The sequence below is a fragment of the Mercenaria mercenaria genome, chromosome 12, assembly GCF_021730395.1.
Source record: "Mercenaria mercenaria strain notata chromosome 12, MADL_Memer_1, whole genome shotgun sequence".
NCBI classification, from domain to species: Eukaryota; Metazoa; Mollusca; class Bivalvia; order Venerida; family Veneridae; genus Mercenaria; species Mercenaria mercenaria.
In genome coordinates this window covers 6032601-6059557 of record NC_069372.1, presented here as the reverse complement: position 1 = coordinate 6059557, position 26957 = coordinate 6032601, and the positions used below count along the sequence as shown (strand labels likewise).

Here is a 26957-nt window from a genome sequence, read left to right as displayed (position 1 = left end):
GAACTGTTATTTTGTATTTCACCCTTGTAATTCATTGACTTAAACATGGTCTTTAGCGAATGATTATCTAACTTTGTTTTTGTTGTATGGTTTTGCAAAGTTCTAATTTCTGAAAATATATTCTTTTGAACATGGTGACCATGTGTTTCAGATAATGAAAGCCCACACAAGCATGACTATTTATTAGAAATTGGACTTTACCGCATTCTAAACTTACCTCAAACTTGTATTATCGAAACTAAATGAAGATAACGTATGAACAAAACATATCTAGATCAAAATACGTCTGTAAATTACATAATTCAGATTAAAACACAAATACATAACGATGAAGGTAATTGTTCAGTAAGACCAAAACAAGTTGGCGAAAGTCTTCTTTAAGACAATATTGCAATCAGAGCCAGCCAACGTAAGATATTTAAACGTTGAAATGTCAATTATATGAATATAACGGGTGTTCTTTTCTGATATTACTGCCTTCGGATATAACAGCCATTTTTCTCTTGATGGACAAATGCAAGAGTATTAACGATTTGCATTAAATTAACTGCACACTGAAAATAGGGTTGTGCTTTTAACATTTTTGTACGTGTACACATTTATAATTAGATATATAGGATTTTGGTCTGTCAACAAACATTATTTTTTTATTTTTATGCATGCGCATTTTAAACTCAGCGTGGGAAACAGATGCATGATACCGTCATACGCCTGTGACGTTACAAAAACGCATACGCCATAAACTTCCAATTCATTTCATCATTAGACGCATAACATTACAAGTATAAATAACGTTATATGAATCGAGAAATGTGCTATAAAGAACGAAGTGCGACGGCGATTTTCCTGACGTTTAAGAAATAATAAATATGTTCCTGTATTTTATCAGTTAATAAAATAGGGCAGGAGTTTGGATGCGTAATAATTAAATCACGAGTGCGCAGCACGAGTGATTTAATTATTCGCATCCAAACGACTGCCCATGTTTTATTAATTGATAAAATTATTGGAACATATTTATTATTTCGATTCTAACAACGCAAATAATTCGCACTACATTTTCAGCGTAATACGTCATTCGGGTCATATGCTGTTACAATTTACCCCCTATGGTTAGAAAGTGTTGCATAGCCAATGGAACGTATATATTTGTTTATTTTTTATCAGAATTTTGAGAAGTATATATAATTTTGTAATCTAACAGCTCGCAAACTAATTATGAACAGAATCATCAAAATAAGCGAGTTGACCCTGTATTACGAGTGACGAGATTAACTTTTATATGACGTCACATCATTATGACGTCATACTTTATGTCATACATTTATGACGTCACCGCTGAATCATAATTAAGCTAACTGAATTCGCTCGTAGAGATCAGAGCGTGTTTAACGGACCTACACATAGGTCAGTATGACTTTTTATTATATTTATGTTTTTTGAAATGCTGTTTTCAACCATTTGGCCCTGAAATAATTCGTATGTAATGGAACTGAAGTAGAATCTCTTATGTTACAATCATAGGGGGGTGAAATGTAACAGCCAACCATATTTTATCGTAGATTCATGTATAGGCGATTTCGCTATATGTTTATATAGCAATTGCTGCGGATCGTGTTAGAATTTACGATAAAACACAACGTAGAAGTAGATCGCCAAAGCTTTATCCCTCATAGAGAATGATATGCAGTGAGTTATATGGATAAAACTCCATCAATAGAACACAGTAACTTCATATTTCATAAATCAGCATAAAACAATATACAATTATTGACTCTTGAGCCGTTGGATATGATGTGATTTTCACCGAAAGAGGGCAATATTGACCTCTACAGGGGAATACAATATCATATCCAATAGCTCAAGAGACAATAACTGTTTTATTATATGGGTTCAGGTTTATGAAAAAATGACAAATATGTGTTGCTTGAAAGTAACAATAAATAACTTCCATTCTATTTTTAGAAAGTCATGTTTAATCGGGAAAACCCACTAACCATTTAACATAAAATATAATTTGAAAGATGGATGAACGGTTTCGGCCAATGAAATTTAAGTTATTTTTAGAACATATAATAAATCATTATATATAACTGCTATTATTACGCAAATGATGATCATACTATTTAAGTAGGTAAAGCAAACAATAAGTAGAGTCCAGTGCAACATGAAAGAGCAATAGAAAACTACAAACGAACCACAAAAACTTGTCAAAGAAAGATCAAAGCTCCAGTAGTAATAATAGCGCTCCAAAACCGCGTTTCGTCGAAATGAAACCCTAAAGCAGTATATGGATCTGTAAATTATAGACGGTTACCTTTATATGGTTAACATAGAAGACAACTCAAGTTTGCAACGCGTTTCGTATTAAAATACTCCTTCAGGCAAACAAACACTGTATACAAACATTTATATGACGTCATGACGGTTACCTTTAAAATACATAGACAAAGTAAAAAACCTTAGACAACAACGATAATCAAATCAAGAAACGGTCAATGGTAAAACACCACTTGGCATTTAAAATCGGTTTACGGTGCGAGCCAAACTTGACTCTTACCACAGTGTATGTTCAAATGTCCCACGACAATGTATACAAAAGTTATCCCCGCTATCTCCTTATTAAACGCAATGGTAACAAAAGGCAAAACGTAAAGAACCAAACACGTATATATTAAAAGACTTTGCAAAAGGTAGAGCAACTAGACACAAATTAAGGGACCTGACGAATCAGGCACGAACAAAAAAAACAAAGTACCAGTGTGCATTAAAGGATTCGTCTTACGGGGAAACTTTGGAACATGGCGAAGGATAAAGAATGAGGATCGTGTGCAATTAATCGGTTTATGTTCCTCAGTCACTGATCGTTCCATGGCCTTACCCCACTGTCAACTTTAACGTGTTTTTCTATTAGTTCCACTTTGTGTACGTTTATGTGTATATGTCTATCGTTTACATATACCTGCATACACTGCTGTTAGTTTTGGTTTGGGGAGGATGCGTTTTGGTTTTGGAACGTAGCTATTCCTTTTTAATCGTTGTCCCTATTGTATTTAAGAAATGCATATAACCTGTTCCGAGAGACACATTAAATAGGAGGAACTCTATACAAATGGTGCATGTGGAAAAAAGTGTGATTGCAACCTCTTTTAATTATTGTTTATTATTTTGCAAAAGGTACTTAAAATTTACCCAGTATTTTCATTATTCCTAAAGTTATTAGCACAAATGAATTATTCATATGTAGACAATACAAAGTATTTTGTGTTTAACAGGGGCCTACCAAAACAAATCACTCAGATGAAGCGTAATTCTTGAGGATCATAAATGTCTCCAGGTTACATAGAAATTTCATTTATATATTTGAATGCAGCTTTTTATAGTCAAACACGTCATCAAAACAATCGTTAACAAGTCGAATGGTCTGATAAATATTGCTTTGCTAAGCTGCGTCGGGCTAAATCCGTACTACTGTCGAACTGGATGGCTCAGTTCGAAACGTGACACAGTGATTATATAGCACTGCACTTTCCTTAACAAGTTAGATTGCAAATATTTGTCCTTCTGATGTGTCATTCCTTATAGTACATGCAATTATTTAAATAAAATTCAACTGATTATTGTACCCCGCCCTGTTAAATGCCTTTGAAGTAGCCTAAAATAATCACCTTTCTGGTGTCAATATCAAATAAAAGGCACAGTTTGACCAAATAACAGATTAATAAATAACAGAATGAAAAGGAATGCTTTCTTGTCTTGAATTAGAAAAGGCCTATTTCTTTTGTAATAACAACTGTGCAATTATTATAGTTCAGTTGAGTTTTATTTGGATTAATATTTCAATCCGACTATAAACCGCCATTTAGGTATTTAGCATGCAAGGTCAACGACCGCTAACATTTGTATTTTGACATTGGTCTTTAAGTAATACAAATAAGGCAAAAGAAGTGTTAATATTTTGATAGAAAGTAGACCATGTATTGTGTGTAAACACATAAAGTCATAGGGAAATTAAAACATATCGGATAAATTTTAGTAGAAATCAAAACTAGATTATCATATAATATAGTCAAGGGGCTACTTAGCGTTAACTAATTTTCTATATAAGAATGACGTAGTAGCATTACTAGTAATATAGCAATAGGCTTTTCTTTGTTATCATCCATAATGTCAAGTATGGCGAATTTCAATATGCCAGAAGACCATAACCAGTATGCCAGATGATAAAGGGTTCATAGCAGACAAGGATGAAAAACTAGGGTAGTCAATTGTAGAACAAGAATGGCGGATGGTTGGTAAAGGTTCAATAGTAGTCAAGGACGATAACAACAAGAATGGCGGATGGTTGGTAAAGGTTCAATAGTAGTCAAGGGCGATAACAACAAGGATGGCGGATGGTTGGTAAAGGTTCAATAGTAGTCAAGGACGATAAAAACAAGAATGGCGGATGGCTGGTAAAGGTTCAATAGTAGTCAAGGACGATAACAACAAGAATGGCGGATGGTTGGTAAAGGTTCAATAGTAGTCAAGGACGATAACAATAAGAATGGCGGATGGCTTGGTAAAGGTTCAATATAGTCAAGGACGATAACAACAAGATGGCGGAGGGCTGTAAACGTTCTTAGTATCAAGGACGATAGCAACAAGATGGTGGATGCTGGTAAAGGTTTCGTTAGTAGTCAAGGACGATAACACAAGATTGACGGATTGCTTGGTAAAGGTTCGTTAATAGTCAAGGACGGTAACAACAAGATTGGCGGACTGCTTCGTAAAGGTTCGTTAATATTCAAGGACGATAACAACAAGATTGGCGGATTGCTTGGTAGAGGGTTTGTTAGTAGTCAATGTCATTAATAGTTATGGTGGATTACCTGACAATGGGTTTGTGAATAGTCAAGGACGACCACAATTATTGTGGATAACGTGATGAAGGATGTGCGATAACAACAATGGCAGTTGGCTTGGTAAACCTGACAATGGGTTCGTGAGTAGTCAAGGACAATAAGCAATGTAACTCCTGAAAAGTGCAAGAAATACAAGACGAAACGATGATGTTCCATCATACATACACTTCTGCTACTATATACGCTAGAACTTGAATTCGATACGGCCTTGAAAATAACCACGATGAAATTAGTCCTATATAGATCTATAACACATTCGTAACCTCAGTAAATGATATGTTTCCTATGAATGATGACCTCATTAAACGGCTTGCGTAATAACGTATTCGCCGTGAGATTGTTCCTTTTTAGTTTTTTTTGGTCAAAGATATTTGGAAGCCTCAGTAGGAATGTTATTCTTATTTAGTTCACATCAGTCTTAGAAGCAGGCAAACTCGTTCGTACTCAAAATATTTCGTAGGTAAAATCATTATTCTTGAAATGGTGTCCCTCATTACTAAAGTTTTCAGTAATATGCAAAATACGGTTAAAGAAAAATGAAAATGATCGTTTAAATTCTTGAATACATGCTTTTGATAGTGTTGTTCATTCTTGCGCCCCGGTTATGGATATCAAAAACAGTAGCTTTACCGGAATCGTAAAGTCATCACAATGAAAACAATACAGATACTCCTCGTATCATGCTTTAATGCAAGAATAGTGACAATACACGTTTTTTTTTTGTATATTAACTTTCGGTTTCGGTCACCAACAACCCTGTGTCTTCTGCAGACGTTAATTCACACAAACACACAAACACGTGTATTATCCCTATATTTATTTACGGGCTAACATGTTTGCTTTGGACATTTAAAAATATTCTGTGAATAAATGTTTTGAAAATAAACACGTCTGGTATAGCGAAACACGTTTTTGTTTTTGTTGACAATCAATAGCGGATGTGATCCTATCAACAATATTGGGATAATACACGGTTTTGTGTATTAACGTCTACAGAAACCCGTGGAGTTGTTGATGACTGTGATCGAAGTCCAACATATCCCCAACGATAAACTATATTTGACTTCTGAACTTTTTTTTTTTTTTGGAAAATGCATGAATCGCGCTAGCGATTCTTGGATTATTTGCCAAAATTCCCAATGTGGTTAATACCCGTATAAACATCAACTATCGCACTTTACAATAAATATGTAGAACAGCGAAAAAGATCCGCCAATGTTCAATTTCGATTCGCCTTCCGACAGAAATATAGTTCCTTATTTTAATTTAAAATGTCCATAAATCAAAAGAAAACCGCACAGTTGTGTCCATTCAATTGTGAAATTACCATGAGAAATAATTTTAGCTATCACTGCATGTTTCTATTTGAAATATAAATTGCAGCAGATTGTCAAGATATTTTTAGCGAAGCCATTTTTAGTGTGAACTAAGTCAGATGCGGAAGGATTTGTCTATAATATTATATTCCCAATAATAAACGTTACCCTCTTTTTATGAAGAGAATATCTACATTATCGAACATTTTCGCTCAATCATACCTTTTGTGTCCTGTTCAATAGACAGGCAATAAAATATATAACACGACACAATTTAACAATGAAGGAAGTTGAAACAAATATGAAATTTTGAACATAAACTCTGTCGGATGGGAAGTCAATTATCGCGCTCAAACTGAATTTCATTCCTCCTAAGCAAATTTGTTTCTGTGATTGCAAGCATTTAGTCACTATGTCTGTAGATAATTAATTTTAAATTCCTGTTTCACGCGAAGAGCTTGCAGGAATTGACTGAATTTCTTTCAGAGACAATAATAGGGATAGTTTCTTGAACATAACTTTAATCAGCTCCTCGGATTGGCAAACATTTTGTCTGTAAATCTTTAGTTTTAGTCTATACTTATTTATTTTAGCTCAATTGTGATGAAAGCTTCAAACTTACTAGAACGACTTTCGAGTGCGGTTCCTGGAAAAGTCCGTTCTTATGTCATATGAGAAGGTATGGTCGAGACCCCAGTGGAACTCCAATCTACAATCCTCTTGGTATTTATTTATTTATTGACATTTAAGGTCAGTATCACAATCACAACACAAGGCAATAACTAAAATATCACAGCATACAAAACCAATTACTATACATAGTAAAAAACAAATCTATAATTAAGACTAGGATAAAATGCATACCTTTAATAAAACTGGACATACTAAGCCAGATGGTACACTTTAGAGAAAGCTAGAGACCTATGGATACCCATTAAGCTAAAAGCTTATTTCCTATGGGGTCCATGCTAATCTACTAAAAGATAAAGTGTGCGAGAAGAAAAGTGTAAGAAAAGAATTACCCAGATTTTGGTACAAAACGGGATTACTAAAAGTATGCATTATACATTGCAAAAAATTTATAGAGTACACTATTTTGTTATCATTTACTGTCGGACTCATTTATCATAGATACATATATCACATACAGAACAGTAGAAACTGATCTGAAATTACAAACTATACATCCGAAGCTGACTGTGGGTTCACGCCGTCTGAAAAAAAAGCAATGCTTACAAAGTAATAGAAAATTGTAAGTTTGAAAAATTTCGTGATTTTTATAAAACTGCTGAATGAATACTGCAGTAGCTTGATTCAGTGATACTTCAGAGTGATTTAATTGTTTTGTGAGGGGGAAAAATGGTGTAGATATACACTGTTATTGATTGATTTCTTGTCTTGAATGGTGAACTTGTGTTTTTTTTTTTTGTTTTTTTTTTTATTTTTATTTTCGTTTACCTCTGATTGATTTCTTATAGTCCGTGTCAATAATGTCCAACAAGTGCGTGTACACCGCCCTCGTGAAACTACTGTGTAATAATTGGGGTAACTTTACCACCAGCATGAAGTTGGTCGCTAGTTGATGGTTGACGGTTGAATATTTAACTGCCTTCTGGTCGTCAATTCTTCTAGTCGTCGGTTAAATATTCAACTCGCTTCTGGTGGCCAGTCGTCAGTTGAATATTCAACCGACTTCTAATTGTCAGTTGAATATTCAACTTACTTCTGGAAATCAGTTCAAGATTCTACTGAAAGTTTCATACATAACTACATGTAGTAACCCCAATTGTCTACCCCTGCCTCCATACTATATTGAATTAAGGACCCTTGGCAGTGCATATTTAGAAAGTAATGGCCCCTTAAAAAGTTTTATACATTACTACATGTAGTAACCTTCTAGTCGTCAGTTGAATTTTGTTTCAAAATATTAGCCTTGGTGGGAAACACTAGTATGATGTTCTGATTTTACTGTAAAGACCTTTTAGGGTTCATAAGTTAACTCATACATCTGTTTTTCTAAGTCTTCTAAAATGCCAAGATATAACCCTAAAAGTTAATTGAATGTTAGCTTAATCCCCTGTTAAAGTTTCGAACAACTGTGTTCAGAAGTCAGTTGAATATTCAACCGTCAAACCGTCAACTGACAGCCAACTCAATGCTCTCAGCTTTACCTTATTAGTTTATGTTGAAACCTTTGACATTTAGATTAGATGATGTCAAAAATCGAAACAAAAATTAATGAATACCTCTTTCATTTATCCTATACCTTATGAAACTGTTTGGCATTATTAAAATGTCTATGAAATTATGTTTAAATTCCTTTAAAGGGGAAGGCATAAATTCTTTAATACCCAAACTGGTACGTTTTACATTCGTTAAATTTGTAATATTTTCATTTATTTCCTTGAATCAAAACGTGCTAGCTATTACTTACATTGTTGCGCGTTAAATTCATATATATAAGATGTGATAAATTAAGTGATCTTTGAAATTCAAAACTAACATATTTTTTTTGCGTGAAGTATCTAACACCGCTTACACGCTGATACGTGCAAGGACATTAACTTGTTTTAAAAGAATTGAAATAGTTATGCCATGTGTGAGACTCGAACCTGTACTATTAGACTGACATTCCCTCTTTTCTACAGATTGCACTCATTCCGGTCCGTCTAAACGGGTCGGTATTAAGATAGGAGTTAAAAAAAAACAAAGAGGACCGAAGCCTTAGAATCCAATGGATATTTTTACCTTGGTTTCTGTGCGGGCAATTTCAAATGCGTTGGCAAGCTGAGACTTTTTCCTTCAGATGTTGTTCGTTGTTTTTGCTGTTTCTTTCGAAACAAAAAGCAGTGTCAATCATTTGATGAGTAAGTAAGGCAAGGGAATGACGACTGGGGTGCTATAAGTACCTAAGACTAATAAAGAATTGATTGAACATCTTTTTGTTTAATTTATACCAGATTTAAAACCATTTGTAGACAAAACCACAAAGTTGTCAAATATTGTAATGACAAGTGACAAGAGGGAGACACTAAGTTTGCAGGGCATCAGCACTCTAAATTCATAAAACAAATCTTTATAAGCAACAGGTATATGTTATTGACGGCATTATCGATGTATCAAAAATGAATGCTCATTAGTTTTCATTTGCGAAAATCCCAGGTGACTTGATACGAAATTTGTTCAGTTTCATAGTTTCTAGATTAACGCCAGGAGCAATATATAATAGATCAATTAATCACTTCTTGTTAAATTCAATCTTAATAGTTATAAAAAGTATAGAATCAAGAACTGACTTATGAATCAATATTCCATCGCAACTAATTTTTTTATCACTTGGGAGAATGAAACGTATTAATAAATCAAGATAAGTATATATATAGAATGCCATCGGGCAAATTAATGTATAGTTTCATTTCTATGAGTGTTAAAATTGTATTATTACGCTGTACAGTTTTATACAGTATTGTGATAGGTAACTCTCCCGATTTGTCGCTTCAATTCTCATATTTTATGAACACCTGTGAAATATTATAATCATTTTACTGTTTATCTTACATTCCGGTATTTAAATATAATTTCCGTTTCTTAACTTTTATATGTCCATATCTCTACCTATCCTCAAAAGGTACTACAAACGTATTAGAAGTATTTTACCGTTTCATCATTATGTTCTTCTGTTCAAAGTCTTTTCCCGCACTGAACAAATATAACTGACAAAGGTTTTGACTTTAAATTTGCTTTAGGGTATTAAGGAAACACAAACCTGTAAATTAAAGACCCCATTAAAGTTTAAACAAACCAATTTCTGTTTCTAATGTAGACGGTAGCTACGTTACCTTAATTTATTTCTTTTAAAAATTCCTAAAGAAAACAAAACTTGTGTATTTCAATCTTGCAATACTGCACTTTCAAAGTATCACCTTAACTACCGTCCCTATTATCATTAAACCTAACATGGGATCCGCCTTGGAAATAAACAAACCCTTTGAGGTTGGAGTTAGGTACTTCAAAGGTCAAGTCACTGGGGTACGTTATTTAAATAAAGTTGATTAAAGATTTTTTGCTTCCTAATGCTACCCTAAATTGTTGTAAGTTTTCAAATACACGTACATTTTACATCTCCCTTACATTATACCTATCCACCCATACCGAGATTCTATTAAGAGTTTTTTTTTCCACTTAATTACGTTGCTGTATAATATTTGAGCCGTGCCATGGGAAAACAAACATAGTGGCTTTGCGACCAGCATGGATCCAGACCAGCCTGCGCATCCGCGCAGTCTGGTCAGGATCCATGCTGTTCGCTAACAGTTTCTCCAATTCCAATAGGCTTTAAAAGCGAACAGCATGGAGCCTGACCAGACTGCGCGGATGCGCAGGCTGGTCTGGATCCATGCTGGTCGCAAACCCACTATGTTGGTTTTCCCATGGCACGGCTCATTTGTTAGTATCTCCCATGTACAGTCCTTCCGCCCTCCTTCACTCAAAGTAAACTTTTTTCACTTTCTTATGTTATTTGACTTTTGACCTACATCTATATACCACCACGACGTATTTATATCACAACTGAAATTAGTTTTTTTAACTTTCCAACGTAACGCCGTATTGGCTTTTATGTCCCACATGAGCAAACCTTCTATCGTCCCCACTTTCAACCCAAACCAGAAAGTAAAACACAACGCTTTCCTGTTACACTATGTATTTCTTTGTATACCCCATACACAACCCTTGTACATCCACTACTCTCATAACACCCCACTCCCCAAAACTCCGGAAGTAATGCGTTTTATTTACCTTCATTCTTCTATTTCTTGTGTTTCGTCATAGTCTTGCTTAGTACCAGTGACTCTCTTCATTCTCTCTGTCCTACTACACACACAACTATACCACTTAACTGCTCCCACCCAAAATAAGAATAAGAAACTAAATGCGTCTACTGCTTTTAGTCATATTGGTCATATACTTACTCCGGTCCTTATTCTAAAAATATTCCCTTGTATCCCAAATAGCTATTTCCTTTCTGTTTGTAAACATGAACATTGTCATTTACATTTACATCGACTCTATATTACCACACATACATAATATTCAAGATTTATACTTACGTTTGGTTATTTTACTTTCAATAACAATGGTCACCTCTGCAAATGGTACTTATTAATTACAGGGTACAGTATATACAAAATTACGTTAAGGTAAATGTGACGTTTAATGTCATATTTGCATACGTTAAGGTGGAATGCGCCCCAAATTATTTTGCCGAATATTGTCATGAAATTTATACTGTACAAAATTCAAGATATATGCGATTGAGCTCCGGTTTTACTTTTACGCCATATTGTTCGTGATTTTTGCTATTGTGTCACAAACATGGCCCCTGACGTCACTTTTCGTGCAAGGCCCAGTTCCGAGTGTTTTCGGCATTTTTCCTTTCCCGCGCTCTGAATGTCATATCAATGAAAAATACAAAATAATTGTCATTTTGCAAACAGAAAATGCTACTCAGTTGTATAAAATTCAGTGAAATGAAATTGACGCTTAGGACGTCAGTGACGATTTTGTGGCGTCAGAACGGAAAAATTCATATCAAGTTTTGCTAAAAAATTTGCCTTAAAATTCAGTTTATTAAAAATCGGCTCGATAAAAAAACGTGTAATTTTGGTATGTTGTTTCGCAATGTGTGTACGTCTAGTAGACACATAAATACTTAGGGGTCACCGACTTCAATTTTTCGCAATATAACATAACTTTACCCTTACCCCCACATGGTTTGTAGCTATATGACGTCAGAGTAAAAAAGAATGTATTTCAATTTACACAGCTCACGTTCGTGTTAAAAACGAGATGTCTTTATTTTAAGAAATTTTCACGATATATTCGATCTCAACTTCAGATGCCATGTACTAGTGAAAGGAAACACCTTTGACAAAATGTATATCTTGTACAATTGTCCGTAAGTATTTGACCCGACACTCATCAATCTTCGCTAATATGTTCGGAAGTTTTCGTTACTTTACGCAATATTGTATCCTGAAAAGATCTATAACTACACAAATATTCTTTATAGTTAACCGTCTCACTTCCACGCTCGTTACAACTGGTACTGAATTACCGCAGACCATTTTTTAAATTCAATATAGTGAAGTGTTACCGTATTTGCTTTTATTCTTACAGTGTCTTTTGCAACGATTTTCACGAATTCTAATTGTTTTCTCTTGTTGTCTATTTTCCGGAGTAATTTGTCTTTTTTATCTACGATACCTTTAAAGATTTTATTCGACACTTACTACAAAATATCTTGAATACAAGTATATTTCTTTCAATAAATTAACCATAAAAAATGAATAGGTAAGTGTATTAATTTTCCGTCCTGTAAATTTTGGAGATAAAATTTGAAAAAAAGATGTTAGACTGAGGCTCCGAGATTGATAGCTAATCGTTTTGTCCCCGCAGCTACTTGCACATGCGACATTTTTTAAAACATAAAGAATACTTACGCAGTATTTATTTCTCTACTGAGGGTCAGGTCAATATTTATGGACAATATATCCACTGTTTACTATCCATTTGTTATTTCTACTGATGGTTTCAAATTGCAAATTCGGAGCTTTAAGAATAGATGTCTTTTCTGTTACTAATCTTCTCAGTCTAATGCAAAATGCTAACTTAGCTTTATAAAAAAGCTAGTATGCGGTCAGTAGATGATTTGATTTCGTGAAAATAGGTACTTAAACATGTTTTAAACATTTAGAAATTTCGTTCATATGTAATTTTATGATCGAGGGTTTGCCTGATTTTACCAGAAATATTTATCGACGCATGTCGGACTGTTGTTCCATTTCACATGTATAATCAGCACGAAAACAATATTTATATATTCATACCAGATTCTATATCTGATATGAAATGAATATTTTTTACACGGATTAATTTATTGTGAATCATGAAACAAATTTATTCTTGAGACAGTGTCTTTTTATTACAATCAAGCACAACTGCTGGTCTGATGCAAATAATTTATTTCTTAGCGAGAACCTTCTGATCAAGTGCAGTTACAAGCTCTTAATAATGAATACTAGAAAACATTTCATAAAACCCTCAATAGTAGCGGCGTTCAGATTTAAGAAGTACGGAAAAAGTAAAAGCCATATCTGTTTCTCCGGATGCTCTGGATATAGATATAGAAATGTAGTTCGTGTTCAAAATCTAAACACTTGAATTTGAATAATTATAAGTCATATCAAGGAATCAACACACATAATGCATGTTGATTAACCAATTATCAAAAGTATTTTCGATAATGCGAAATGTCGTTTACATAATTTGTACCCTTTATCAAATAGCTCATTAAGATATTTCATATCTACAATTCTTCTTTTCGGAACAGGTCCGTGATCACCTGAATGTTATTACATGTTTTAAAAATTTCGACTTTTTCTTTAACACTTTCTTAGCAAATCTCACCAAATGTCTCTCAATACTTTCATGTCGATTCATTTCATCAATTCATTCCGAAATTACCGTTAATACATGCAGCTTCGTATATTCTTTAGATTATTTTGTTAAAAAAAAATGACGATTAAACGTGTCATTTCTTCATGGGGTAGGGGTAAAATATCGTCAAATATTGAAAAATTAAAGTCGGTGACCCCTAAGTATTTATGTGTCTACTAGACGTACACACACTGTGAAACAACATACCAAAATTTTACGTTTTTTTATCGAGTCGATCTTTTATGAACTGGATTTTAAGGCAAAATTTGTAACAAAACTTGATGTGAGTTTTTCCGTTCTGACGTCACAATATCGTCTCTGACGTCCTATGCGTAAATCCTTATCCGTTGAATTTTATACCATTAAGTAGCATTTTCTGAATGCAAAGTGACAATTATTTTGTATTTTTCATTGATATGACATTCAGAGCGCAGGAAAGGAAAAATGCCGAAAGCACCCGGAACTGGGCGTTGCACGAAAAGTGACGTCAGGGGCCATGTTTGTGACACAATAGCAAAAATCACGAACAATATGGCGATAAAGTAAAACCGGAGCTCAATCACATATATCTTGAATTTTGTACAGTATAAATTTCAGGACGAAATTCGGCAACAAAATTTAGGGCGCATTCCACCTTAACTCGTGTACATTTCTGACGTTATGTTCGCTAATATACTTCGAAAGTTTGGATTTTTTTATTAAATTAAGAAAGTATACAATATTATTATACTACACCTTTTTTGAAAGGTCTTTGAAATCTCTAAATAGATACCCCCCCTCCCACCCCCCACCCCCCTAAAAAAATATGCTTACAGCACTTAGGACTACAGATATCTGTATTGCTAAAACAGATCAGTGGAACAGACTACCTTATGTCTTGAAGATACAATATACATTGGATGTTTTCATCATACTTAAATTTGACTTTACATTTTTTTCGTATAAAGTCGTTGTTTTCTTCAATGTTTTTCGAATAGTCGAGCACGTGTCCTTCCAACAGCTCCTGTTCAGTCCATTAATAAAATTAACCCCATAGGATCATTGATAAAATTCATCACACCATACGCGGTGATACGAGACACATCAAGCGCGGTCCAAATCGGCTGATTATTTAACTTTTAGAAAGGGAAAGGCAAGTCAAATATTTATCATAGCTATATCCGTCATTGAGTTAAATTTATAAAAGAAATGAATTATTGAAAAGCACAAGCATGCAGCAACCTACACACCATGCTGATCAAATCTGTTCGTATAAAATGTTATATGAAGGTCGGATCAACCTTTGCATGTATATATTCGTACAGAATGAAACATTTATCTTTAATCAGCCTTTTGTATGAATATATTCGTTTAAAATACAACATGAAGGTTGAATGAAATTTTATATTGAATAAGTTCGAATAAAATACAACTGGAAAATTGGATGAACCCTCGTATGTATATTATATCCGTCTAAAATAACACATGAAGGTTGGATCAAACTTTTTACAAATATATATTCGTATAAAATAATACACGATGTTTGGAGTCAATTAATTTACTCGATAACTTATCCGAAAGTAGAGCACCAAGAGAAAATCTGTCTAATGTCTTAGCCACGTGATAGAAAATATATATGTAACTTTGAAGGAAATTAGCAGGATATCATTACACGACACCATTATATAAATTGGCGGTCCATAGTTTGTGTTATTTGCCCTTTCTACTTTTAACGTAAGTTTATTGGGCAAATAAGTCAAATACTGAAAAAATAATATTGTAAAAACTTATTTTTGATGTCATGTAACAAAACACTTATTGAATGGCTTACCGGCTAATAGTCAAAACTATCTACCGTTTATCCTTCAGTCATTGGGCAATAGTTTTGACTATTGACCGTCAAGCCATTGAAAAAGTGTATACTAGTATATCTTATAGACTAATTAACTGGGATAATACTATTGATGGTTTAGATTTGATAATAGATATTGCTATCAGTTGTTTTTAAATGTTACATTACGATGTAAATTTGGATGCATTCTCCTCATACTGTGAACGTTTTTCTCGCGATTAAGACTAATGACATGGCGGTGTTCAGTGTGTAATTAAAATAACAGATAAAGTCTCTAGTGTATGTCATTATCTCTCCGATCAATGCTTTAACCAAAAATGAATAATATAGAGAGAATCCCCAGTGTTAAAAATAGACTATATTTTTTTTTTCACAATATCTTTAATCAAAGTATGAATGGCCTCCGCACCACTCTTGTTGGCTTCTTTTCCAACCTTTTATCTCATGCTTTATTTATTTATTTTTTTATCTGATTTCAGTATTTGTTATTTTTACGCTAGTTTTAAAGGGACTTACCCACACATTTTAGGTAAAAAATAATTTCTCTCAAAAATCCATAAAAAGTGAGTACTCTGAAAGTGACTAGTGGTAAACTTATTAACATAAATTTTTGTAAGGCATTCTTAAAGATAACCAAAACTATTGTGCAGAGGGTAGTAAACCGCTGCAACGCTTCTGAAATCATGCAGAATTTTTCATTCTTTTTTTTTTGAAGTTTTTACAATATCTAATTTTTATTTTCACCTACTTTAACATTTTTCAACGTCATATATACATTGTATGCCAAACTTTGTGGAAATGAACCTGTTGAAAAATTTCACCAAAATTGTGGGCGAGTAGTTTTAATGGTATGTTTATTTTAATGCTATTTATGCATATTATTTGTGTCAATTTCTTTTCATGAAATTCGGATTTAAAGTTTATTTAAAAATGTAAAATTATACATGGAGAAAGAGCAAGATTGTGATTTTTAAAAATTCTCTTCACTTAATTTTGTTCCTGTGAAACGCTAAATGCAAATTAAGTTTAAGACCACAAGTGTGTAACAACCATGTCGTAAAAAGTCATTAACTTGAAAGTAAGCAATTAAAGTTAGAAAATTCGAAATCGTCAACTTATACAGCGTGCTTAATAAATAGACTCTCACATGCGTCATATATTATTACATCGAAAACTGTAGAAAATGAGTATCATTTTCTGTTAACATGTCCTGTATATTCAGATTTACGTAGGAAATTCTTAAAGTCATATTATTTTACCTGGCCAACTTTGCAAAAATTTGAGTATCTTTTAATGTCTAGAAACAAGAAAGATATAATTAATCCGTCAAAATATATATATTTCGCAAATAATCGTAGAAAAGAACTAGACAAATAAATATTCACATGTTATTGTTTTTTAGTAACTTATGGTAATACTTAAGCTTCTGCTTAAAGATATATTTGAAGTTCACATTTTCCCTTAAAACTGGAGTTAATGCTGAATAAACTTTGTTGTTGTTGTTGTTGTTGTTGTTGTCTATTATGCCAAAAGTTAGTTAATTGCAAACAAACAAAATTTGAATTTAAGCGTGCAATAAGGGTTTCAAGAGACACTTAAATTTCTCTAGGACATGCTTAAAATACTAAAAAGACTAAACATTATTCCAGGACCTTTTGATATGTTGATTATTTCATGTCTGTTAAATGTGACAAAAAAAGCAAGATGCGCCAATGTGTAAAAAGTATCATTTGGGTTAAATAATTATGTGGATAGGCTGTTTTTTCGAATAAAACCTGCGGGCAGGAAAAAATATTTCACAGATCTAGAATGCACACACGCTCTCTGAAATGCTACAGGGTGAAAAAAATCGCAATGTTCACCTAGAGAAATCTTGCAGCTGCGAACAAGAAAATACTAACAGAAAACTTCCATTGGGAAAACACATTCGTAGAGAACAGAAGAAGCTTAATTTTTCACAATCAATTATAAACAAAAACCTTTGTTATAAAGACATTTGCCGTAGGTTGTGACCGTTATTTAACTATCTCAGAAACTGCTACTGTAAATGGTGAACTGACACTATTATTCAATATTGTTGTTTGTAACAGACATAAGCAAAGAAATGATTGACCATTGCAACACTGTACATAGAATTGGAAATATTTCGCTCTGGTCTAAACTAGTTTAGCATTTATGTATGTTACTGCGTAGCGTAAAAAAACAATATTTATATAAAAAATACAACGATATAAGCTGCTACTGCCGAAATGCAAAACACATTTATTAAGAATGACGTGCATTAGAACAAAACACATTTTTTCAGAGTGACGTGCATTATAACAAAACACATTTATTCAGAAGGACTTACATTTGAGAGCATATTTATTCAGAAGAACTTTGAGAACAAAAAAGAAAAGATTGTGACATCTTCAGTTTTAGATTGTTATCTCGTTCGTTTTAACTGCTATTTATAACAACATCAGTTAACATATAAATAACACAACAACATTTTGAATTAAAAACTGAATACTTTCACTTTACGCTGAATACTATATAAACCAAGTAAAAATATCTCGAATGAATTACTATTGTCAAACATTCCCAGCAACCATATTTAACATTTTTGAGTTGTATACAAGCAAAAAAAATGGACTGTAAAGAAATCGTTTGAATTCAGTCATTTCATTAAGGACCATACATTTGTATACTTTCTTCTAAAGTTTCGTTCACTTATAGACCTATTTCGACAAAAACAGAAAAGAGACCACGCCCTTCCAGAAACGCTGCCAACCAAAACCACAACACACAGCCATGATGTAAGCAATTCGTAAACGCGCAGATATAAGCTAATATATTTCACAAGTGAAATAATGTAGTCCTGGCGCTCTATTTATGCGCAGATGAAATAGGTTTTGTCTTTCGAGAGCCCATACTTCCGAAGCAGAAGTGGAAAACGACAATTGTATACATAAAATTACATTGATTGATTGTAGTTTTATAGTAAAGAAATATTCTAATATCTTGGTATTTGGGCTAGAGGGCATTGACGGCAGCATGCATTTCAACTACTGTCCATTAACAGGCTCAATTAAATCGAACCTGCAACATTTTCATTTTTGTCGTGTTGAGCGACCTGTGGAGTTTCCACTTTTTCTATTGATCTTTGTCAAATTTTCTGAAAATCGTGTATTGCAGTATTCCAGAATTGTGGTACTAAGTAAGTTCCAAGATCATATTTACCACTTGCATAATTGTATATATTTTACAGACTATACCGTTAGCCCCACTGAATGATTTATTTTTACATTTTTCAACATTTCTAACAAATGAAAGTACTTTCTATTCATTATAATGAGTTGTTGTTTATTATGTAGACGATGTACTATGGACATGTACAAATCTGTAATAAAATTCTTTTCTGTTTTGTTCTGTTCTGTTCTGTTTTGAATAGAATAACACGATACGTTGGCTGTGTATATTAGTTAGAACAAAAATGAATAGCGAGATTTATAAATTCGTCACGAGCTTATTAATCTAATATACATGTGTTTTTTAAAAAAAATACCTTTCAGACGTTAAAACGCCGTTATTTTTCGTAAATCAGATTTACAGAAGATGCGGGGTACGTCCGTAGATATAAAAGACGTCATAAAGTTTTTGAAGCAGACGACAATGTAAAGTTCCGCTTGACCTGTATAATCAGTAAACGTTACACAATCGGGGCTCGGCAAATTCTTTGAAAGCAACTCGTCCTGCAGGAGCCAAGAGTTTTAATTGAATTTATTATATTTTTGGTAAAAAAATGCACGCGTCTTGCAGGACGAGTGCTACAGCAAGTTTCACTCGCCCGGAGCCAATTTCTACTCGTATTTACGAGCGAATGAGTGGATTTGCGGAGCCCTGGACAATTTAGTTTTCGAAAAATATAGTATAAGGAACACAGTGCAGCTATACAGGGATATAATTTCTTACCGATTTCCATAAAAATCGAAACATTAATAGGTAAATCTACTAACCTGAAATAGTTTGCAATATATCAATATCATACTATAAGATCAATGTATGACGTTAGTTGCCGTAAAATATAAGATAAAAGAATTTAACTATAAAACTGGAGGCGCGCCTCTTTAATGTACAAGATAGCATTCTAAAGCAATTCATACAAAAAGTGTGGAGGTGTTTAATTAGTCGCAAACGAAATATTTCACGAATGTAATCACTGAAAATCAAAAGAACGCGCACTTGCGTCTCATAGTTTTTGGTCAATCATATAATTCGTTCACGAGTGTAAAGAGGTGATTAATTTCCTCTGAGAAATTGGGGGAAACTTAAAATTCATCTGTAACTTATTATATCGATCAGTTTTTGTCAAATTCCGAGAGAGTATACACTAAATTACTGGAATATAAATAGTGTCTGTTCTTAATTGGATTTGTTCATGAGAGTATCTAAAGATTATCTTAATATTATTGTAAATGTTCAACGTAAGTACACAGGCCAGGTTAATAAATCCAATACATTTTTAAATGTGTTGCATACTTCCAAATACTCAAGTAGAATCTTCGTCCCTCAAAGATCCACAAAGACTATGAAATCATGAAAATTGCTCGCTGCCATTTTTATAACGTTTTTTTAAAGGAATTGAAACATTTAAATCCTTCATGAAAACCGGTATTATATAATTGTACTTACCAAAGTAAAATACTGGTATTTTGATATATGCAAAAGGTCTCGGAAGTTTCACTCTTTTTTTAAACATTGTTTTCGACCTTAAAGGTCCATTACTAAGGGAAAGTGAGTTGGCAATTTTTTTCATAGCCAGTGCATAGACTTCTGCAAGACACTAAATAATGAAGATTGGCAGGTCAAAATTTACAGAAGGTCTTTGGAACTCAAAGAAATGTATGTGTATTATGTTGAAATTTCAATGAATCGACAGAATGACCCCCCAGGTCTTTTTAACTTTCTTCATACTTCATAGAAAAATAATTGTACATATACTGCGATTTATTTCGAGTTTCTACATACCAACTTTCATTTTCCAATAAAATGAAATAGTTTCTGTGCTTTTTAAAAGAAATTAAAAATGTTCACCTTCCTTAGTATTGGACCTTTAAGATAGATAATTTGAAATATGTCACATTTCAGTAAAATCAGATACCCACGTTCAACTTTGCTTTATGTGATTACAACCGAAAAATGAGAGAGTCGCTTTCACACACAAAAAAGATTAACTGAGAAAATTTTAATCGAAAAGAAAGTGATATTACTAGATTATGCAAAAGTGTCAAATATTGAATCCGAAAGAGTTAATATTTTAAGAAAACATAATTTGTTTTTGATTTTGTTTTCAGCTCTGTAGTCTTGTGCGCATCATATAAAATGTTATGAGAGATCCTTTAGACGCATAGACTGCAATTAACATTTACTTTGCTAAATTTCTAAAATAGACTGGTCTGTCACTCAGTTTGGACAGTACCATTCATTATTCAAAGGGATGATCGATGAAACTTTACAGACTGAATAGCGAACAGTGCAGACCAAGATCAGCTTGCACGTCCGTGCAGGTCGAAAAGACAAAAACACTTGCCGCCAGCAGGCTAAAGGTTAAGCGAAATAATAGCTGAGACCGAGTCTGTTTATTAGAGGTAATGAATTGTGCAACACCCTTCCGGCAAAAGCGGAATTCTGTTAGTCCCAAAGTACCAGCAAATAACAACAGTGAGTCCAAGTCCAGGGAAACCTTTTACAGTTGCTATAAGAGTGCTATTGTGATAGTTAATCAATTAATAAAATCTATAAAAAATATATTTTGAATGCATAAAACGCAACCTAACAAAATAATAGCAGACTCTGTATCTAGAATCATGTCTTTGTGTAAATGTTACAGATTCTTACAAAATGGAAATGATCACTACTGACATGTCAGCACACCTGAAACTTACTGAAAAAATCAGATCGAAACAAGCTAAAGTCTAAGTCAATCAAATAGTCCTTAAGGGATTGTTTTACGTTGTAAAAGGTTTGGTACACCGTTAAATGGCAAGAATTCACTAGTGATTGGATTGACTTTTGCCTCTGATCGTTCTAATGAGGCATTCCATTGTGTTAGCTTATCCTCATTATTAACAAGCTTAACTTTGTCTATGTATTTCTGTATATGTTTATCGTGTAAACATCAATATTTACACTATTACGTGAGTTGTTGTCTGTGTTGGCGGTGTTCTTTGAACGTGGATTTTGCCCTTGTTTTTCTCCAGATTTCAGCATTTGTGAGAAATTTAAAATGTGTTTTCGCGCATTATTTTCTTATGTCAAAGGTATTCTTTTCTTACTGACTGAAATGAACTTGTATCAACTTAACAAATTCGTGTCCATTAGATTTTTAAGGACGTGGGCTTTTGGAAAATGAGGCGTTATCAGATCAACAATGTGTCAGGGCTCTTTTGTCTGAACAGTTTGTAAAATAAAGCAAGGCTAATCTAAGGACTCCAAGACACATTCACGTAACTCTTCTGATGTCGTTTTCTCTATACACTTTTCTAAATAGAAAAATAGATATGAAATTTACAAGTGATTTTCAACTACGTAAGTGTATTCTTTAAATATATTTATATACAATATCTCCAATAGCTTCAATGCAGTACATAGGTGATTAAAACATATGTTCTATAATTTAGCAGAACATTTAAAGTCAATTAATGAAATCGGGGCGTTTTAGTGAAGATTTATGACAGATGAGACACATAATTTATCCCGAGTCCGTGTAATAGATACGTATCTTTATTTATTATTACATGCTTGCGATTTTACCAAGTTATTGTTTTGTTGATCTGAATTAATGAGTAGAATAATTAGATTGTTTTATTTATCACGATGCTTTGAAAAAATACCAGGGTAACTTCAAATGACAGTTTTGCTCCCAACGAGCACTTAACTACCTTAATAACTGAACTTTCAAAAGTATATAATTGCAATTACAAATAAACATATATCTGAATGTAGAGTCATTTAATGCATTATATATTTCGATACAAATATATCTGTTTGACGTAATTTTTGTTTTATTACGGCTGAAATCGCGAAATGTTTCCTTTTTATACGCTGAGTCAGACATTGCATTAACAAATAAGTTTTATTATATTCATATTTATTGATATTTCTTATCAAAATCCGCCATAAGCCGTCATTTTTAAGGATAGATATAGGTTTTTAATATAAATATATAAATGATATAACTTGAGTGTCTTTTCATATTAAATTTATAAAACAAGTCGAAAGAATAAGCCGCACCATGAGAAAACCAACATAGTGAGTTTGCGACCAGCATGGATCCTGGCCAGACTGCGCATTCAGTCAGGATCCATGCTGTTCGCTTTAAAAGCCTATTGCAATTAGAGAACCCGTTAGCGAACAGCATGGATCCTGGTTAGACTGCGCGGATGCGCAGGATGGTCTGGATCCATGCTGGTCGTAAACGCACTATGTTGGTTTTCTCATGACGCGGCTCAAATATGTAATGGCTTATTGCATTTTCCCGACGTCAGACATGTGATAAATATATATTTTCTAAATTATATGTATGGTGTCTAAAGCACAGATAAAATTCTGCAGTTTACATGACGATTCCTGTCGACAATAGCATGTTTTACATAATGCATGAGTGCTTTTACAATTTCTCAAACGCACGCACAAAGTCATTATGTTTTTTAACTTCTGATTTCCAAAGTTTACACGTGAAAGCGCCTTCTAAATAAAACAATTAAAGTATAAATCTGGTGAATACCACTTTCCATCAACGAGATACTCGTTTCAAATATATCAATTATATCAATACAATAAACTTTAACAATGAACTCTGATTATTTCTATTATCTGTAACATTTTTATGTATGGCGTTTGTACTGCCTTTTTATCTACACTTAATTAAATCATTTCACAATACGACCTAAAATGTGACGCTCAATAATTAAAGCAATCAAATATCACGTGCATTACGTTCATTTACACTGTCTGTTAATTTAAAATCTGTTACGACTTATAGTCAGGAGAACAGTTAACATATCCATATAGAAATTAAGTATCATTTATGAAAACAATTTTCGTAGTTTTCATTATAAAAAACATAGATTTTCTCAAGAAAAATACATTTTGGAAACACAAATGAAAAGAACTTAAAATATTTGTGAATTTGAAAAAAAAAAGTTATAATAAATAAGTACTTAATTAAATCTTATCTGCAAAATCCCAGTTCGTGATTAAAGTTCTTTTGAACTTCAATAAAGATGACAACATTTAACTTACTGTATACATTATGTAAAGTCCTTTTAGTTAATAGATGTTTATTTGTTGAAATTATTTTAGACATATTGCTGTCAGAATCAGAAATATGGTTATACTGCTGTGTTTGTCACAAAAATATCACTATTATACACAGATGTAGGCGTCTATGAGGATTGTCTTAACATTAATATTTGTTTTTCGTTGGATTGAACCATTAAAACGGGCATGTTTGCGCTTAATTTCTTCAGCCGTGCGCATGCGTGAAATGCTCATTGATCATGCGCAATTTTCCATTGTTTCTTTTTTTCTACAAAGTGTTTCTATTGACAATTACGAATTGTTATTTTAGAAAGTATCAGTCGTAAAGATATGGTAAAGGAAATATAGAAAACCGATCGTGAATTACTCTCGACAGTCTGTAAAAGCCGCTGAAAATATGCTAAAATTAAAAGTAAATTTTCATATGTACTCAATACACCTCTCCAGTAACACGTTTAATTGCCATGAATAGGTCATTTGAGCAACTGTGGTCGCCTTGATGAAAGGAAACATAGCGACATCTAATGAAACGATGGCTGATTAAAATGCTGTTGGCCAACCAGTATGACTGTATTAAGTAAATACTAATATTTGAGAGGCCCACCCTCTTAGCTCAGTAGGGAGAGCGTTGGTCTACGGATCGCGGGGTCGCGAGTTCGATCCCCGGGCAGGGCTTATGTTCTCCCTGACTATTTGATAAAAGACATTGTGTCTGCAATCATTCGTCCTTTACCTCAGATTCATGTGGGGAAGTTGGCAGTTACTTGCGGAGAACAGGTTTGTACTGGTACAAAACCCAGGAACACTGGTTAGGTTAACTGCCCGCCGTTACATGACTGAAATACTGTTGAAAAACGGCGATAAACCCAAAACAAACAAACAAACAAACAAATAATATTTAAGACATTTGGCAGCATTTATCGGCATTAATTAATGATATTTGAGAGATTAATTAACGTTTCTAAGTTTGTTATATTCATTTATTTTATTAAGAGATATTTAGTGGAATGAAAAACTATATTGTGCAAATTAAAATGTCAACGACTTGTGATGGGATCTGAACATCGCGTATTTCATGCTTTGTTTTATTAGCTAATGTGACCGCAGCACTGAAATGACATCTATTTGAAGATGTAATAATTATTCCGAGGAATGTTATTATAATATATAACATTAAAAACGAAGTGAATGTATCACACCCTACAAACATGTAGGGTAAATTTGTCCTATGAAAAAAGTAGTAATACTAAAGTAGTGTTAGTAATCTACAATTATAAATGGACATTGGTCGTCTGTATGACATCTTACGCCATTCCCTGTCGGTATAGTTGGTAATTGTTCTAATCCAAATAATGGATCTAAACAAAATAATGTAAAGTAAACCTTGCTGATTTCCCAAAGCGACAGGCGCGAAGCAAGCGTAAAAATAAAATCATACCAACAGAAAAGGGGTGCACACAACAAAAGCAAATACATTTGTAATTTCGTAAGTACATTAGTAGATGGAACTTTAATTTGTTAAATCCTACACTCTTAAATAATGTAATACAAATATTGCCCATGTCCCTAACCGACAGAAGAGTAGCTAGCATTAAAATTAAACTATAGTAACAGGAAAAAAATGAATGCATATAACAATAGCAAATACATTTGTAATTTTGTGAAAAGAAATACATTGCATCTCAATATAACAAGCACATAAGTAAGTAAAACTTTAATGTGTTAATCACAAACCCTTACCCTGGTAATGTCCCTTATACGATTATTGATATCAGCTCTATCATGACAAAGTACTAGAGGTCAATTAATAACACAAATGATAATCCTACCCTCCATTTTCCTGTACACCTATATTGCACAAGTGAATTTATTTTTTTAGACTTAAAACATTTTCTGGTGTCATAAAATAATCATGTATTTGACAACATTTTGCATTGAGATAAGTTTTTCCCGCAATAATCCAGATATAATCGGAGATGAGATAGTGATCAATGACTTGATAGGTAGGACTATCAGCATGAGCGGTTACATGGGAATCAACTATGAAGTTTTAGAAAATCTTAAACAACATGCTTCAAAATGATCAAATCAAGAATTAAGTATTATTCTCGGTCATGCACGATATATATTAGCAACCAGCTTTAATTTTTATATTGTTTTTCATTATTTAAAATTTTAGGTACTATCTCTACTCTATGTTTCAAAGCTTACATTATTATTATTATAATTATTATTATACCAGATTTATATAGCGCCTTTTTCATGATCAATTTCACGTTCAAAGGCGCTTTACATAGTTCAAATACAGCCACATAAGCAGGGCGCATAATTCATCCTCTACTAGTACAGACACAGAGCGATCTGACCAGAGGAACAGAGTGAGACAAAGCCCCCACGACAGAGAGATCAGAAATGATATACAGGCTTGTCCGGCTAACTTAGCCTAGCTCGTTGCGAATAGGCAGCCTGTTTCTTTAACGTGCCCAGTGTATAGCATTGATACACGCAAGGATTGCCTGGGTTCCTGACCAGTACACTTCTAGTTGGGTGGGAAACACTGGAAAGCGTTTATGAAAATTCCCGAGTAGCTGCCGGGGATCGAACCCCCGACTTCAGGATCGGAAGGCCAGTGTGCAAACTGCTGAGCTATCCGTCCACGATCATACAAGAATAATAACAATCATCCTTCAACTTATCAGGTAATCCATTTCCCCTAGACCTTCTGGCCTACTGATTCACGTTCTAGTGTGTTAAACAATGCAACATACAATCACAGACTCGATGAAAATTATGTGTAAAAACAACTTATTATATCTGACTCACTTGCTATGCAATCCTGTTGGAATAAAACCGAAACAATTCATACAAAAGAGAAAGATGGGCTATGAGCATCTTTCACTAAAATATTTTATCAATTGATATTTACCCTGAATGTAGAAAATCCTAAAATGTATTTACCTTGGCTAAATACAAACAAATTAAATGTATGTAGATCTGAAATAATTATTAACCCTGATCATGCTGGACACAATATTGATTCTGCATTTGTGATCAGTGCAGATCATGATCAGCTTTCACATCCGCCATTCAGTCAGTATCTTTTTG

General features: G+C 33.4%; 1 protein-coding gene across 1 annotated transcript in view; it reads right to left on the bottom strand.

Annotated features, from left to right (window-relative positions):
* Positions 1 to 23970, bottom strand: part of LOC123534462 (uncharacterized) — a 34390-nt gene extending 10420 nt beyond the window's left edge. Inside the window, exon 1 of the mRNA XM_045316727.2 lies at positions 23835 to 23970. Coding sequence (XP_045172662.1) covers positions 23835 to 23898 — 64 coding nt within the window. The 5' untranslated portion in view covers positions 23899 to 23970. The remainder of the gene's footprint in view (positions 1 to 23834) is intronic.
* Between the last annotated feature and the right edge of the window lie 2987 nt (positions 23971 to 26957).